Source organism: Meriones unguiculatus, chromosome 3, assembly GCF_030254825.1.
Source record: "Meriones unguiculatus strain TT.TT164.6M chromosome 3, Bangor_MerUng_6.1, whole genome shotgun sequence".
Lineage (NCBI taxonomy): Eukaryota > Metazoa > Chordata > Mammalia > Rodentia > Muridae > Meriones > Meriones unguiculatus.
In genome coordinates, this window is record NC_083351.1 from 29380784 (window position 1) to 29393900 (window position 13117).

At 52.6% G+C, this 13117-nt stretch overlaps 1 protein-coding gene across 2 annotated transcripts in view; it reads right to left on the bottom strand.

Moving 5' to 3' along the window:
- The window catches only part of Hivep3 (HIVEP zinc finger 3), a 38031-nt gene extending 25653 nt beyond the window's left edge, over positions 1-12378 (bottom strand). For both annotated transcript variants that reach the window (XM_021635032.2, XM_021635031.2), the window contains exons 1-2: positions 7408-12378; positions 3071-3213 (exon numbers count right to left, since the gene is read on the bottom strand). In XM_021635032.2, coding sequence (XP_021490707.1) covers positions 3071-3213; positions 7408-12378 — 5114 coding nt within the window. The remainder of the gene's footprint in view (positions 1-3070; positions 3214-7407) is intronic.
- Positions 12379-13117: the final 739 nt, after the last annotated feature.

The following is a 13117-nucleotide window of genomic DNA, read 5'->3' on the forward strand; positions in this document are numbered from 1 at the left end:
AGACCGCTCTCTGGGAAGAGCTTTGTGGGAAGGTGCTCCGTGGCACTGATATTAGAGGTTAGAGGGCAAGATCCAGACATAGAGGGAGAGAGAGAGAGAGAGAGAGAGAGCCCTTGACTACTTCATATGGACATGATAATTTGGGGACTGCATGGAATCTAGGGAGAAGGTGGCTGAGGTGATGTTGAGGTTTGTCTGTGAAGATTTTTATCATCTGAGTCCGAAGATTGGAGGAGATTGTGTGTGGTGATTTGAGTGAGGATAAGCCCCATATTTGAAGGTTTGCCTCCCAGCTGGTGGACTTCTTAGGGAGAATTAGGAGGTGTGACCTTTTTGGAGGAGGTTCATCATTGGGGTGGGCTTTCACCCCAGGCCTAGTCATCTCTCTCTCTCTCTCTCTCTCTCTCTCTCTCTCTCTCTCTCTCTCTCTCTCTGCCTACTGCCTGTAGATGAAATGTGAACTCCCAGCCACTGTTCTAACACCATGCCTGCCTGCAGCCATGCTCCCTGCCATGATGGTCATGGACTCCCCCTCGGAAACTGTGAACAAATCCCCAGTTCCATGCTTTCTTTTCCAAGTTTCTGGTCTCTTCACAGCAGTAGCGGAGTAACTGAGACACTATGAGAGGGAAGCACGGGCCTTGCTTAGCCGTGCTGAGTTTGCAGTGCTGTAGGTCTCCCAGGCAAAGATGCCAGATGCAACCAAAGCAAAGGCCTGGAGCTCAGGCGTGAGGGCCCAGCTGTGGCCCCAGGTATTGTGGCAACAGTGAGAAGTCTGAAGCCGAAGAGTTGAATGATGTCAGCAAGCGAGACAGTCTTGGCAAGAATGAAGGAATCTCAGTGGTCACCAGGAGAGCCTATCTTATGTACCAGCTGTCTGTCACACCGCCCAGCCTTAGATCTGCAGCTCTGCCAAGCCCCCTGTGCCTGCCGCCGGCACCTTGGCCCTGATGGTCCCTACCTCAGCACCAGGCTTTGCACTGCCGCCTTGGTCTTGTCCAGAAGCCACCTAAGTCGATCAGTTGAGCAGCGACTCAGTCACTATAACTTCCAGCTCGAAACACTCACAAAGCACAGGTTAAGTCTACCCTCCATGATGGCTCGATCAACCGTCAGACTGAGGATCAAGGGAAGGGACTTGAGAAATCCGGACACACACAGAACCTGTCTTTCTGCACTTGGCTTAATTAGCTCATCCTGTGACCAGGCTCTGTTTACACCTGCACAGACACCACGGAGAAACTAACCGGTAGTAGATACATGGAAAGCAGACCAGAGTGTCACCGGTGCTGCGGACTGGACATTTTAAGTTCCCCCAGCACAGATATGACCGGGACCGTCCCTCTTGACCTCTTAGGTCTTAGACTACACAACTCTCTGTAGCCAGTGGATGAGAGCCCAGGACCACAGAGAGCGCATTAGCAGCCGGCACACAGTGCCCTGCCTTCCTTCCTCTCTGGGCCCTTTGCTGGACTCAGGGAACAGGCCCCACTGCAGACCCTTCTCCAGTATGTACTGCAATGAAACAAGATATTTTAAGCGTTAAGAAAAGAAAGGAAAAGAATAGAGCACCGAGGTTAAGAAGAAAACTTAGTGTGAGCAGATGGACGGGCCTTAAGGATGTGTTCAGGATCCTGGGATGGGTGCATCCTTGGAGACAGGTGAGACAGGTACTTGGTTAGCCCTGGTCCCATCCGTGGGACGCTAGGGAAGTGTCCTCAGATATGTACCGACACGAAATGCTCTCCCTTTCCACATTAGCACATATTTCTAGTGGGTAACACCTACCCCATGAAAGAAGAGGGTTCACCAGAAGCCAGTGCAGGAGGCACAGCAGAGCCTGGGTGGGACTCGGGGTTGGGGACAGCCCAGAGGAGGATGGAAAGGACCTGATGTTGATTCCATGTGACCCAGCTAGAAGAGTGAGGATGACATTCCTCATAGCCAAGAGCAGAGTGAGGTGCTCCAGACGGAGATAAAGCTCTGGGCACAGGTGAAGGGACCCCTCCGTGTCGATGTGGTGGGTTTGTGGTCTCATGGGGCTTACGACATTGGCACAAGCCTGTTGCCATCCCTTCAGAGGAAGAGGCTGGTGGCATGAGAGCACACAGACACACGAGGGCGCTCTAACCAAATGGCAGGCACAGAAAGCCACCCTCGCCAAGTAGAGAGTCAGAGCTGTGGAGTGCCTCTGGTCCTGTTTTTTTTGTCAAAGGGGACATCTTTTGTGCTGTAGATGTACTTCAAGGATGTTCGCCATCTCCTGACCCTGTCTCTGTCGAAACCACTTTCTGCTTCAGAGAGCCCTTCTACAAAATGCCAACTCTCCCAGAGATTCCCACCCCCGTCACTGTGTGTCCCCAAGAGTTAGCCACTTGGAGGTGCTAGAGAACGATAGTCCCCAGTGATGGCCCATGTGGTCGGAGGCTCACGAGGATTGCTGTCATCAGAACTGTACAGAATTGGTACCAGCCTGGTCACAACAGGGACATAGACACAGGACCCCAAGACAAACACCATGGCACCTATTCACAAACACGTGGCCACACAGAACGCAAAGTGCACAGAGAACTTCCACAAAGCACAGCTGAAGCCAGGTGCCCTTCTAGAGCCCAGGGTGCACAGGGTTGGAGTGGCAAAAATAATGAGTCCTGGGCCTGCCAGCGGGCAGGGTGGAGAAAGAGTGCAAAGGGCGTCGAATGACTCTCCAACATCATGAGAAATGGGATGTTGCCAGGGTTACCTGGACAGAACAGAGGCAATGCACTCTACAGGAAACAACAGTCCAGACTGTAGCTAGGGACCCCTCATCACCTCAGTGCTGGACTGAGAACCTGGACTGTGGACACAGGTGAGAACTGTGGACACACGACTGGAGAAAGACCTCGGATCCTTCAGACCTTCACCAGAGATCCCTGGGGGCATGTGCAGAACAGATGGCCTACAGTGCCTCTCTGCACTGTAGGAGCTACAGGTACCTGAGGGTACCACACAGCCAGGAGCCGACTCTGCACAGGTGGTGGGCGGTGTCCACACGGGAAGCCGGCTGCAAACAAGGCGTGAACCTTACCCTCCTTCGAAGATCTTGACCCTCGCCGGTTCTCCTCTCTTGGAAGTGGGAGTACCCTCCTCCGCCTTCCCTTGCTTTTCTTCCTTCTCCACTCTAGCTGGGTCTTTCTGGCTCTCCGGGGAAACCAGCGACGGGAGGTGCACCTGAACTCCGTCAGGAAGACAAAACCGAGATCTGTTAACCTTGCATGCTGGGTCAAGTGCAAAGACGTATATGCCCACATGGCCTTCTGATTCCCACAGACTCAAGGACTGGCCACAAGAGACACAGTCTCCTCCAAGCTGTGTTTTGACCTCCCTCTCATGATCATTTTCCCCTGAGAGGCAGAGGCAGGTCTTTGTGTTCTGTGCTAGCCTTGGGACCTTTGGGCATATGTCTCATTTACCTTGGTCACCTCAGTACTTAAAACAGGGATCAAAAAGACACTTAAGAAATGCTGAAGAAATAAGTGAAGGCTTAGTGCTGCCTCACAGGTCAACTGCAGTGTTCTCACTGTTGGTTCAGAAAGCCAAAGAAGCCTATGAGGTTCCAGTACCAGCCCTCCTGAGCCAGCACCAAAGACCAGAAACCAGACTGCCCAGCACCCAGAACCAGCTTGAGCTTGGGGATCAGGGGATCCATTCTCTGTAGAGCGACGGGCCTCAGTGAGACCTGACATTGATCTTGTGTTTCCCAGCCTTTCCCAGAGTCCTGAGAATATATTCTCTAAACCTGAGGCAGGCGGAAGGTACCCCTCTACACAGGGTGCTGGTGTCCATGGAGCTGAGATAAGGAGCACCTGATTTGAGCCAGGAGATGTGAGTTCTAGTGCCAAACAGTTCACTGGAGGCCAGGACACTCTTAGATGGACTCTTACACCCCTGGGACTTAAAGCCAAGAAGGCTTAGTTCATTAAAAAAAAAAAAAAACAACAACTTTATTTGTATTTATGATGTGTGTGTCTGTGCATGTATGCGGATGTATGCATACATGTGCACAGAAAAAACAAACAAACAAAACAAAACAGGGCCTCAGAGTCTCTGGAGCTGGAGTCACAGGCAGTTGTGACCCACCTCATATGGGTGCTGGGATCTAAGTCTGCTTCTGTAAGTTAGTAAAAAGCCCTGGCTAAGGCCATCTTAAAGACACATTCAGAAACCAACTTTTGTGCCTCAATGACCCCCATGGAAACTCTCCAGTGGGAGGGGGAAACAGAAACCAGGCTCAGGTCTACACAGCTGTGCTGGTGGAAGCCAGGCCGTTAGATTTTCAAGGCATACTTCATACTCCCATCCTGGCCTGCAATCCACAGAGTAGCCAAGGGGTCCATCAAAGGAAGATGGACAGTGTCTCCCTTGCTATCTGATGCCACTCTGGGGAGGCCAGAGGAGGTGGGTTTGGGTAGTAGTGCAGTTCCAGGAAACGGTGCTGAAAACGAGCAGGGGGCCCAGGATGACCCATGGTAGCACTGACTAGCAGTGTGGATCATGTTGAGACGCACACACATAGCATCACTGGGCAGCGCGGTTAACCGTACACTTTTCAGCTGCCCATCTCACAGCCCGTGAGCTCAGTTAGAGCCACCCTCATTTTCAGATGGAGAAACCAAGACACACAGAGGATAGGTGAATGACCCACAGTCACACAGCTGGATAAATGAGATAGTGGGACTCAAACCCAGGCAAATCAGGACCATCGTCTTTGCTCCCATGGTGGCAGGACTGTGGTCATTAAATTGAGGACCGCAGAGGGAAATAAAAGGAAGAAAAAGCTTAAGGAGAGAAATGTGACTACAGGATGGCTGGTTATGCAAGTGTCTAAATACAAACGACCAAATTCAAATGTGGTGTGGACTGTACCAGAGAGATGACAGCTAAGCCAGGTTTCCTAATGCTTAGATAAATGGAGTTTTCAGAAAGGCTAGGAGAAGACAGCAGCTACAGCTTGACAATTGTCAGCCGAGCATGCAGAAGAGCATAAACTGTAGCCAGGGACAGGTTGGGTGGTGCTGGGGTTGACAGAGGGTGAGCCTCCCATCACTGGAGACATGCAAGCAAGGAAGTAGGGATTGCAGAAAGGCAGCAGCTAGCAGACCATGCAGTCATGTTAAGGTGCGATATTTGCGCACTTTGGGTAGCAAAATTTGAGCAAAATTGACAATTCCAAGGAAATGTCTGCAGGTTTTTTTTTTTTTTTTTTTTTTTTTTAGCTTACTTTAGGAAAGCAGCAGGATGAATGGCTGTCAAATTCAGAGATGAGAAACCAACACTCCTTTTGTCTTTCATGCCTCTGACACCTATCATCAGGGAATAGGAGCCATTCAGCCCTGTTTCAGACGGTGAGCTCTAGTTCTGAATCTGACCTTGGCCATTTACTGTGTGGCAAGTTACTTAGCTTCTCTGAACTTTGACCTCTCGGCCTATTGTATCCTGGTTTCACAGGGTGTTATGAGAACAAAAATAAAATTTAGTATGTATCTGGCACACAGCAGGTGCCCCTATGAGTATAATCATGCCACCATCTTGGCAATAGCCACAGTTTATGGCAGTTTCAGCAAAAGTAGAAATCCTGTTCAGAAAGTCTGTAGACCAACAAAGATGTCAGAAAATAAATTTGGAAAGCAGTTTGTGAAGAATATCCAGCTGAGCTCAGGGCACCTCTGATATGACTCTGTGATGAGACCAGACTGTATGAATACTTGGGAAGCTGAACACCCAGGCCTGCTCTCAGGTCTACAATAGGAGTCTGGATTCCAGTATCTGTGTGGGATTTGGTTAGAGCAACTGGTTGGAACAGTATCATGTAAACATCATTAAATTTGCAATTATCTTTCAAAAATTTTATTCCTCAAGTAACTAAGGAAGAAGGAGGAGGAAGAGGAGAAGGAAGAAGTGGAGGAGGAGAAAGAGGAGGAGGAGATATAGATACTTTTACAGCCAAATAGGTCTTCTTAGTTCAAATTCCGGAATTTCAAAATGTTTGCCCCAAGTCCTTGACCTCTCTCAGTCTCTGACCCCAGGTCCCCTCATCTGCAGAATGGAGGAGATGATGTGGCCTTACAGGTGGAGGTGAGCAGTGACTGGGTTCCAGGGTCCAGCATAGGTCACTGGTCACTCTACAAATCTGGGGTATAGTTTGAATGTGAAAGGTCCCCTATTTTCTGGTGGTGCTGTTTGGGAAGGTTGTTCAGCCTTTAGGAGGTGCACCTTCACTAGAGGAAGTGGGTGTCTGCTGGAAGAACCTTAAGAATTTATAGCCAAGCCAGCGTGGTAATGCACACCTGTAATCTCAGCACTCTGGAAGGCAGTAGCAGGGGGATCTCTGTGAGTTCAAGGCCATCCTGGTCTATAAAGCAAGTCCAGGACAGTCAAGGCTAAACAGAGAAACCCTGTCTTAAAAAACAAACTAACAGAAAGAATTTATAGCCAGGTCCTACCTCTTATTCACGCTCTGCTTCCTGAATGTGGAGGCAGCCAACTTCCAAATGCTTTCCCTGCCTCTACCATCACTTCCCTGCCATGATGAATGGCCACGATATTCTTTTGAAACCATAAACCAAAATAAATCCTTTCTCCCTTAAGCTACTGGTGTCAGGGTATTTTGTCACACTAGGCTAGCACAGGTCATGGCCTAAAGCCTCGGATTAGCCTTGTCTTATGTAAAGTGTTGTCCTCTTATGCAAATTGAAATTGTTGAATTTCAAACTTGTTTAAATTAGCTGGGAAACTTTATTGCATAGCTCCTGAAGTAGTTTAGGTCAGAGGTAATGGAAGAATACATATGAGCTTCACTGAGAGGCTACTGCTATTCTATAGCATAAATGGCTCAAACTGTGAGTAACATTGCCTGCTACAGGTAGAGAGCTGCACTGCAGCCCAGTTCTCTATGCCATCTTACAGAAAAGGACTGTTTCAGGAGTGGTTTGTGCCAAATGAAAATGGGTTGATTTTAGAGGGTAGTAGGGGATTAAAAACAACATACACATAGGGCAATGGAGAACCCCATGGGAAAGGGGGCTCTAAAAGTGCCAAAAGCATTTCCACCAACAAAGTTTTCCAACTCTGCTCTTTAGAGAATCACTCTTTACCTTGCTGAGACTGAAGTTTTGATTTTACAGTAGAAGCTTCTGGGAAAGTAGGGCAACTTTGCTGATAACATTATTACAATAATGTTAGGGACACAAGAGCAGAGAAACCCAGTGAACATATTTCCTTATAAGATTACAACTCCCTGAGAGAAAAACCTGCCTCCCACCTGAAGCTGGCTTCAATTCTACAAATTTATCATGAAGACCATTGTGGCTTTAAAAGCTCATCACAGCTTTTGGCATTTGGTGGCTAGAACAAGGCTGAACTTACCTCTGTCATGCGGGGCTTTCTGGAGCTGGATGGAACCAGCCTTCCTGCCTCAGGATGCGGAGCTGTGGCCATGGTATATGTCTCTTTGCTCACCTTCTGCTTAGATCTCAGGAGGGACAAAGCAGCTTTAGTGGAAACCCCTGGAAGGTTGGGGTTGTACAAACTTATGCACCAACCAGCGTACACAGAGGACCTCCTATCTGCATGCTGGATGTGATTTGGCTTAATGTAGTTTAAATAGCACCAACTGACATTAGTGGTCGTGTGGAGGCTGGGGAACTGCAGTACCTTCTTTGAGTCCGTACCTTCTTGCAATTTGGCTGGTTTGGGGGAAGTGTCTGACAGAGGCAGAGAGCTAGGGGGTGCCAGGGTAGGGAGGTCAGTCTGTTCCTTTGGATCTTCTTTCTTTATACTCAGTGGAGGCAGACCTCTTCGGTGAGCTTTGCTAGATGGTTGGGCATATTCCTTCAAAGCTTCTGAGCCTGGAGATGCCCCATGGGACAATGTTGGATGAGAGAGGGGAGAAAGCTCTTTTGAGCCAGATGGATCTGAAGACAAGCTGGACAGTGTTTCTGCCTCCCTCCTGCTCCAGCCCTGACTTCCCACATGGGGTTTCTCTGTCCTCTTCCTGTCCTCTGTACCCGTCAGCACGACACTGCAGGTGCTCACAAGCTCCAGTTTTTCATCTGCCTTGGAAGCTTCCTCCTCCTTTACCCTCTTCTGCTGCTGGGTTTCCATGGTAAGTTCAAGGCTGCCAGCTGGGGAGAGGACACGCTTGCTTCCACTGGCTGTGGATAAGCACCCTTCCAGGCTCAGGGCACCCTCAGAGGACAGTGAAGTTCCTTTCCTTTCAGGCACTCTCAGATATGGTGTCTGGAAACCTCTGCTTTGTTCCTTGCTGATGCTAGATGGCCCAGGCCCAGCCTCGTATACATCAACTCCACACACAGTCATCCCTTTGCAGGAGGGTTCCTCATACTTGGTAAGAGCCATGCTTGCCGAGCTGCCTTGAGACTGTGTGACCAAGATCTGAGACAAAGTGGTGTACATGGCGCTCCCATAGGACGGCATGTGGGTCTGGATGCGGACGGGAACAACCAGTGACACCATAGCATCTGGACAGGCAGGCAGGGCAAGTGGTGGGGCTGATGTGGGAGCCGGAGAGGTGGCCGGGGGAATCACAGGGGGGAGCTGGATGTCACTGATGTATTCTGTGCTGCTGGAGGGGCAGGGAGGTTCTGTCGCAAGAGAGGCCAGGCTGGTTTTGACTGGGGGCAAGCGGCTTTCCATTTCACCAGGGAGCTGCAGTGCAAACTGGGATTGCAGAGGCAGAAAATACCCAGAGAGGGTTGAGGAGGCAGGGCATGGCACAGAGAGGAAGGAAGGGGGATGACGGAAGGGGATGTCTGCAGGGTGGGGTGGGAGCTGGGAGAGATGGAGCTGGCTGGGGTGTAGCACGGTAGGCTGCAGAGGAAGTGGTGGGGCTTGGAACAAGGAGGGTGGGAGTGGGGGCAAGGAGTAGGGGGAGGAGAGGAGGCCGGCCATTGCTTGCGTAGGGAAGAACTCAGAGGGCTGTTCTTGCTCCTGCGGCAAGAGCTGCTGCAAGGAGAAGAGGGAAGCCGGTGGGGCCAGCTGGGTGCCAGGAGGACGGAACACCTGCAGGGCTTCTGTGTAAGGTGGGCTGGACCCCAGCAGGGGCCTGTCCTGCCTCTGGCTCTTGCCTCCTGAGGGTCCACCTTGCGTGGTGGCCCCTGAGATCTGGGGCAGGGAGCTTTTGGAGGAAGGCTTGCTGGCTGAGGGCTCCTCACTGCTCTCTTGTTTTCCCTTGGGAGTGACCTCCAGTTCTGCTTCTGGAGGTCTGTTCAGGGAGGCCTGTCTCACCAGAAAGCACTTTCTTCTTTCTGGTGGGGCAGCTGGGGGTGGCGGAGCTGTAGGCACTGCTACAGATGGCCCTGTTGGGGACAAGCTGCCGTAGTCAAAAGATTTGCTTCGGCTCTCAGTCATGTGTGAGGAATGGGGCACGTTGGGGCTCTGCTCTGAGGCTGACCTTCGCATCTCTCGGGCATGCGGGTGGTGGCTGGGGACAGTCAGCATGTGGGTGCCCAAGGGTTTGGAACGTGTGTCTGATGAGGGTCCAGAGGTCTCAGCTTTTCCATGGTCTTCCCTGTCGAATGAAGCGGAACGGCTGGAGCCACTCAGAGAAATGCTGCTCTCCTGGCTTGGGCTTCGAGACAGAGGCACGGAGGACTCAAAGCTGGACTCCCCTGAAGACTGGGCCATTTCGGCCAGGCGGAGTCTCTTTTTCTTGGGTGGCAGCTTCTCCGCTGGGAGCTGTGCCAGTGTCTGGCTGCGCTGGGGCCACTGGAACTCCTCTGTCTTCTCAGGCTCTTTTGGGGGCGGCTCGGGCTCTGTGTCGGGCCTGTCCGGTTCTTCGGTCACCAGGATCTCTGGAACCTGAATGTTGGGCTGGCGGACCAACCTCGGCTGCAGGGAGTGAGCTGAGCGTCCGTGCGGGGCAGGAGGTGGGGATGAGAACTGGGCCAGGGGCTTGTCTTCTTCCAGGCTGCTGGGCTGCTCTGGTGGCTCAGACTTCTCAAAGGAGCTGGTGTGCTGGATGACAGAAATTTCTTTGGCCATTGCTCTCCTTTCCTTCCCTGGCTCTGACCCAGCTCCTGGCTTGGGAGTCCTTGGCTGGAAGCTCGTGGGTCCCTCTAAAGAGGGCACTGATTTGCTTGGTTCTGCTGGTGACTTGGTGGACTCCGGGGGAAGGTGACGAGCTGTGTCTGACGGGCCAGGGCTGCCAAAGGCTGGCGGCTCCTCCTCATCCCCAAGGCTCTTTTCCTTCCGCCTTTTTCTCAGTGGAGTGAGTTCCAAGGTGGCCCCTAGTTTGTAATGCATCATCTGGGACCATGGCTCAGGCTCAGCCTGAGTCTTTTCCACTTCCTGAGCACCTGAAGACTGGGCTTTTGTGATCTGGAGCTCAGAGCAGTAGTATTTCTTATGAGCTTCGTAATTATCTCGCTTTTTGTACCGAGCACCACAGATGGTACATTCATAGTTCACGCCTTTCGTTTTCAACCCCTTCTTGGTCTTTTTGGTAAGGTCGCCTTCCTTGGGTTCTGGTTCATCAGACGGCTTCGAGGCGGGGTCTTTGCTGCTTGGTCCGGGCTCCTCGGAACTGTACTCGCCTCCCAAAGGTAGTTCAATGGCTGGCTGGCGCTTCAGCATCCGTGGGTGGGAGGTAAACACGGGAGTGCTGCGGCTGGGGGCCTCGGGGTCAGCAATGTGGTCGTCGAAGGAGTAGCTCCCACGGAAGGTGTGGTGGGGGGTGCTGATGGTACAGGCGGCAGAAGGCATTGAGTGGCTTCTCAGGAGGGGCACAGGGTGCGCGGAGCCGGGCGGGGGCTGGAAGCTCAGCAGCGACTGTTCCGGCTTCGTCTTCTCCCCGTGGGACGATAGTGACTCCCGGTAGAGGCTGGATTTCGGGGACTCCACGCTGCTGCGCCTGGTTAGAGAGCTCCTCCTGGGCTTCACACTGTCGATCTCACTGGTGTCCACCACGGCCTCATTGATAGTGATGAGCTTGGTGATGTGTTCAATCACCTGTGTCCGGGGCACGGACAAAGGCACCAAGCTGGGCTTGTCCTCAGCAGACAGGGGCAGCAGGGGCTGGGTGGAGGTGGAAGTCCGCTGCCCAATCCGCCCACACTTTCCGAAGATGATCTCTGCGTAGGACTTGGCGTTGGTGTTGGGGGGGCTGACCTGCTGCTCAGCGCTCTCAGAACGGGAGAAATACCCAGACTCCGTGCTGCCTTTGCTGCCGGGGCTCAGGAACGTCTGCTCCTCGATCAGCTTCTTCCTCTCACTCAGGCGGAGTGCCAGCTTCTGCTTGATGGTATGTGTGTCTTCCGGTTTATGGCTCAGGGGATGCTCAGACGAGGCTTCTGCAAACGGGGTAGGGTCCTCGAGGGGCGGGGCGGTGCTTGACTGGGACAGGGAGCAGCGTTCCTGGCTTGAGCCGTGGCTCCCGGAGCTAAACAAGGTACTTGAGAGCAAGGGGTGCTTAGATTTGGGGAGAGCCTCTGTGGAGGGCCCTGACGTGGTAGCGGTTTCTTCCTCGGAGTCCGTGCTTTCTCCCTCGGTGGGCTCCTCAAACTCTTCCCCGGGGATCCTCTCCATCTCCAGCCCAGGAGGGTACACTTCACCGCTGGCGCCCGAAGCCAGGCCGGCTTTGATGCGGTGGGCATGGGATTTCCTGTGCTTGTAGAGGTTACTCTTGGTCTTGAAGGAGAATCCGCAGGGGCCGCAGGGGTAGGGCCTCTCGCCCGTGTGTGAGCGGATGTGCTTCTGGAGCACACTGGGCTTGGCGCAGGGCCGGCTGCAGTATTGGCAGATATACTTCCCTGGCTTCTGCGGTTTCCTCTCTTTCTTGTGGGCCTCTTCTGTGGGCTTCAGGGAGACCTGTGAGGGACGGGGCACAAAGACCTTAGGGATGCCAGGCAGGTCCTCAGGAGGAAGGATGGAAGCGTGGGATGGGAGGAGCTGGCTCTGCGGATGCAGCCCAGGGGCCACAAAGGAGCCCGAGGGTCCAGGTCTCATGGGGTCAACCAACTGCCACGTGGAACCCTCGAGGAGATGCTCTGGTTTGCCAGGGGACATAAATGCTGGTGTCAGAGGATGCTGTGGAAGCTGCGAGATGTGGACTGAGGCCTCGATCGAGGGCCTCCTGGGAGGCTTCTGCTGCTGGCCCGTTTTCTCCTGAGAGCCTTCCCTGAGGCCCACTGAGGGGCCTGAGAAAGGCTGCGGGGCTAGGAGCTCCTGGGTGGCACTCTCTGAGGAAGCAGCAGTGCTACTGCCTGGGTATGGGGTGCTGGAAGAAACACTAGTCTGAATGGCCTCTCCTTTGGTCAGCCGCTTCCGGGGACTTCCATCAGCCTTCTTGGTACCCTTGATGCTTTGGTCAGGATCCATGACCTTCACAAGACTTCAGATGCTACTCAGGGAGTTTGGGGTAGGTTGCATTTATGGATAACCCAAGTGTCCCGAGGTGTCTAGCTTTGGCCACATTGGTCAAGAGCTGTGGAAGCCAACCCCACAAGTGCTGGCTTTGGGGGTTGGGTTTTTCCCCCCACAAGTGTCAGTGGCTGCAAGTAGACTCAGCGTAGGTCCCGGGGTCTACACTGCTCATATTGGTGTGGCATGGCCCTCTACTCTGCAGACAAAAAGCACACTGGCATTTTTGGCCTGAGTGTCTGTCTTGAAAACAGCACGAAAGATGTCAGTATTGCCATTGAGTGGATTTGATTGGCAGTGACAAGTGGCCCCCATGAGTCCCCCGTGTGCTATACAAACAGCTGAAGGTTGGAGACATCTGTGTCCATGGTCCTGTCATCCCTGGTCCTGGCTGGACAGATGCCACACTGGATGCTGGGGGTGGCTCTGCTCCAGCCTCTTCTCCCCTTGAATTCTGTATTGGAGTTTAACAGCTTCGGAGGAAAATCACGGTCTTCTATGAGGGAAAAATACACACAATAGAGGAAAGAGATTACTGAGGCTGTCTGTCCGCAGGCTGGGCAAATGGAGTGCAGTTAACTCTGGCTGAGACCTCTTAACGATTAGCCAGAGACACTGAAGTCGGATGCAGCACCCTTACCTCCCCATGTTCACGCTGCACCACTGTCTCCACAGAGCCAGTGTTTCTGACACTGTC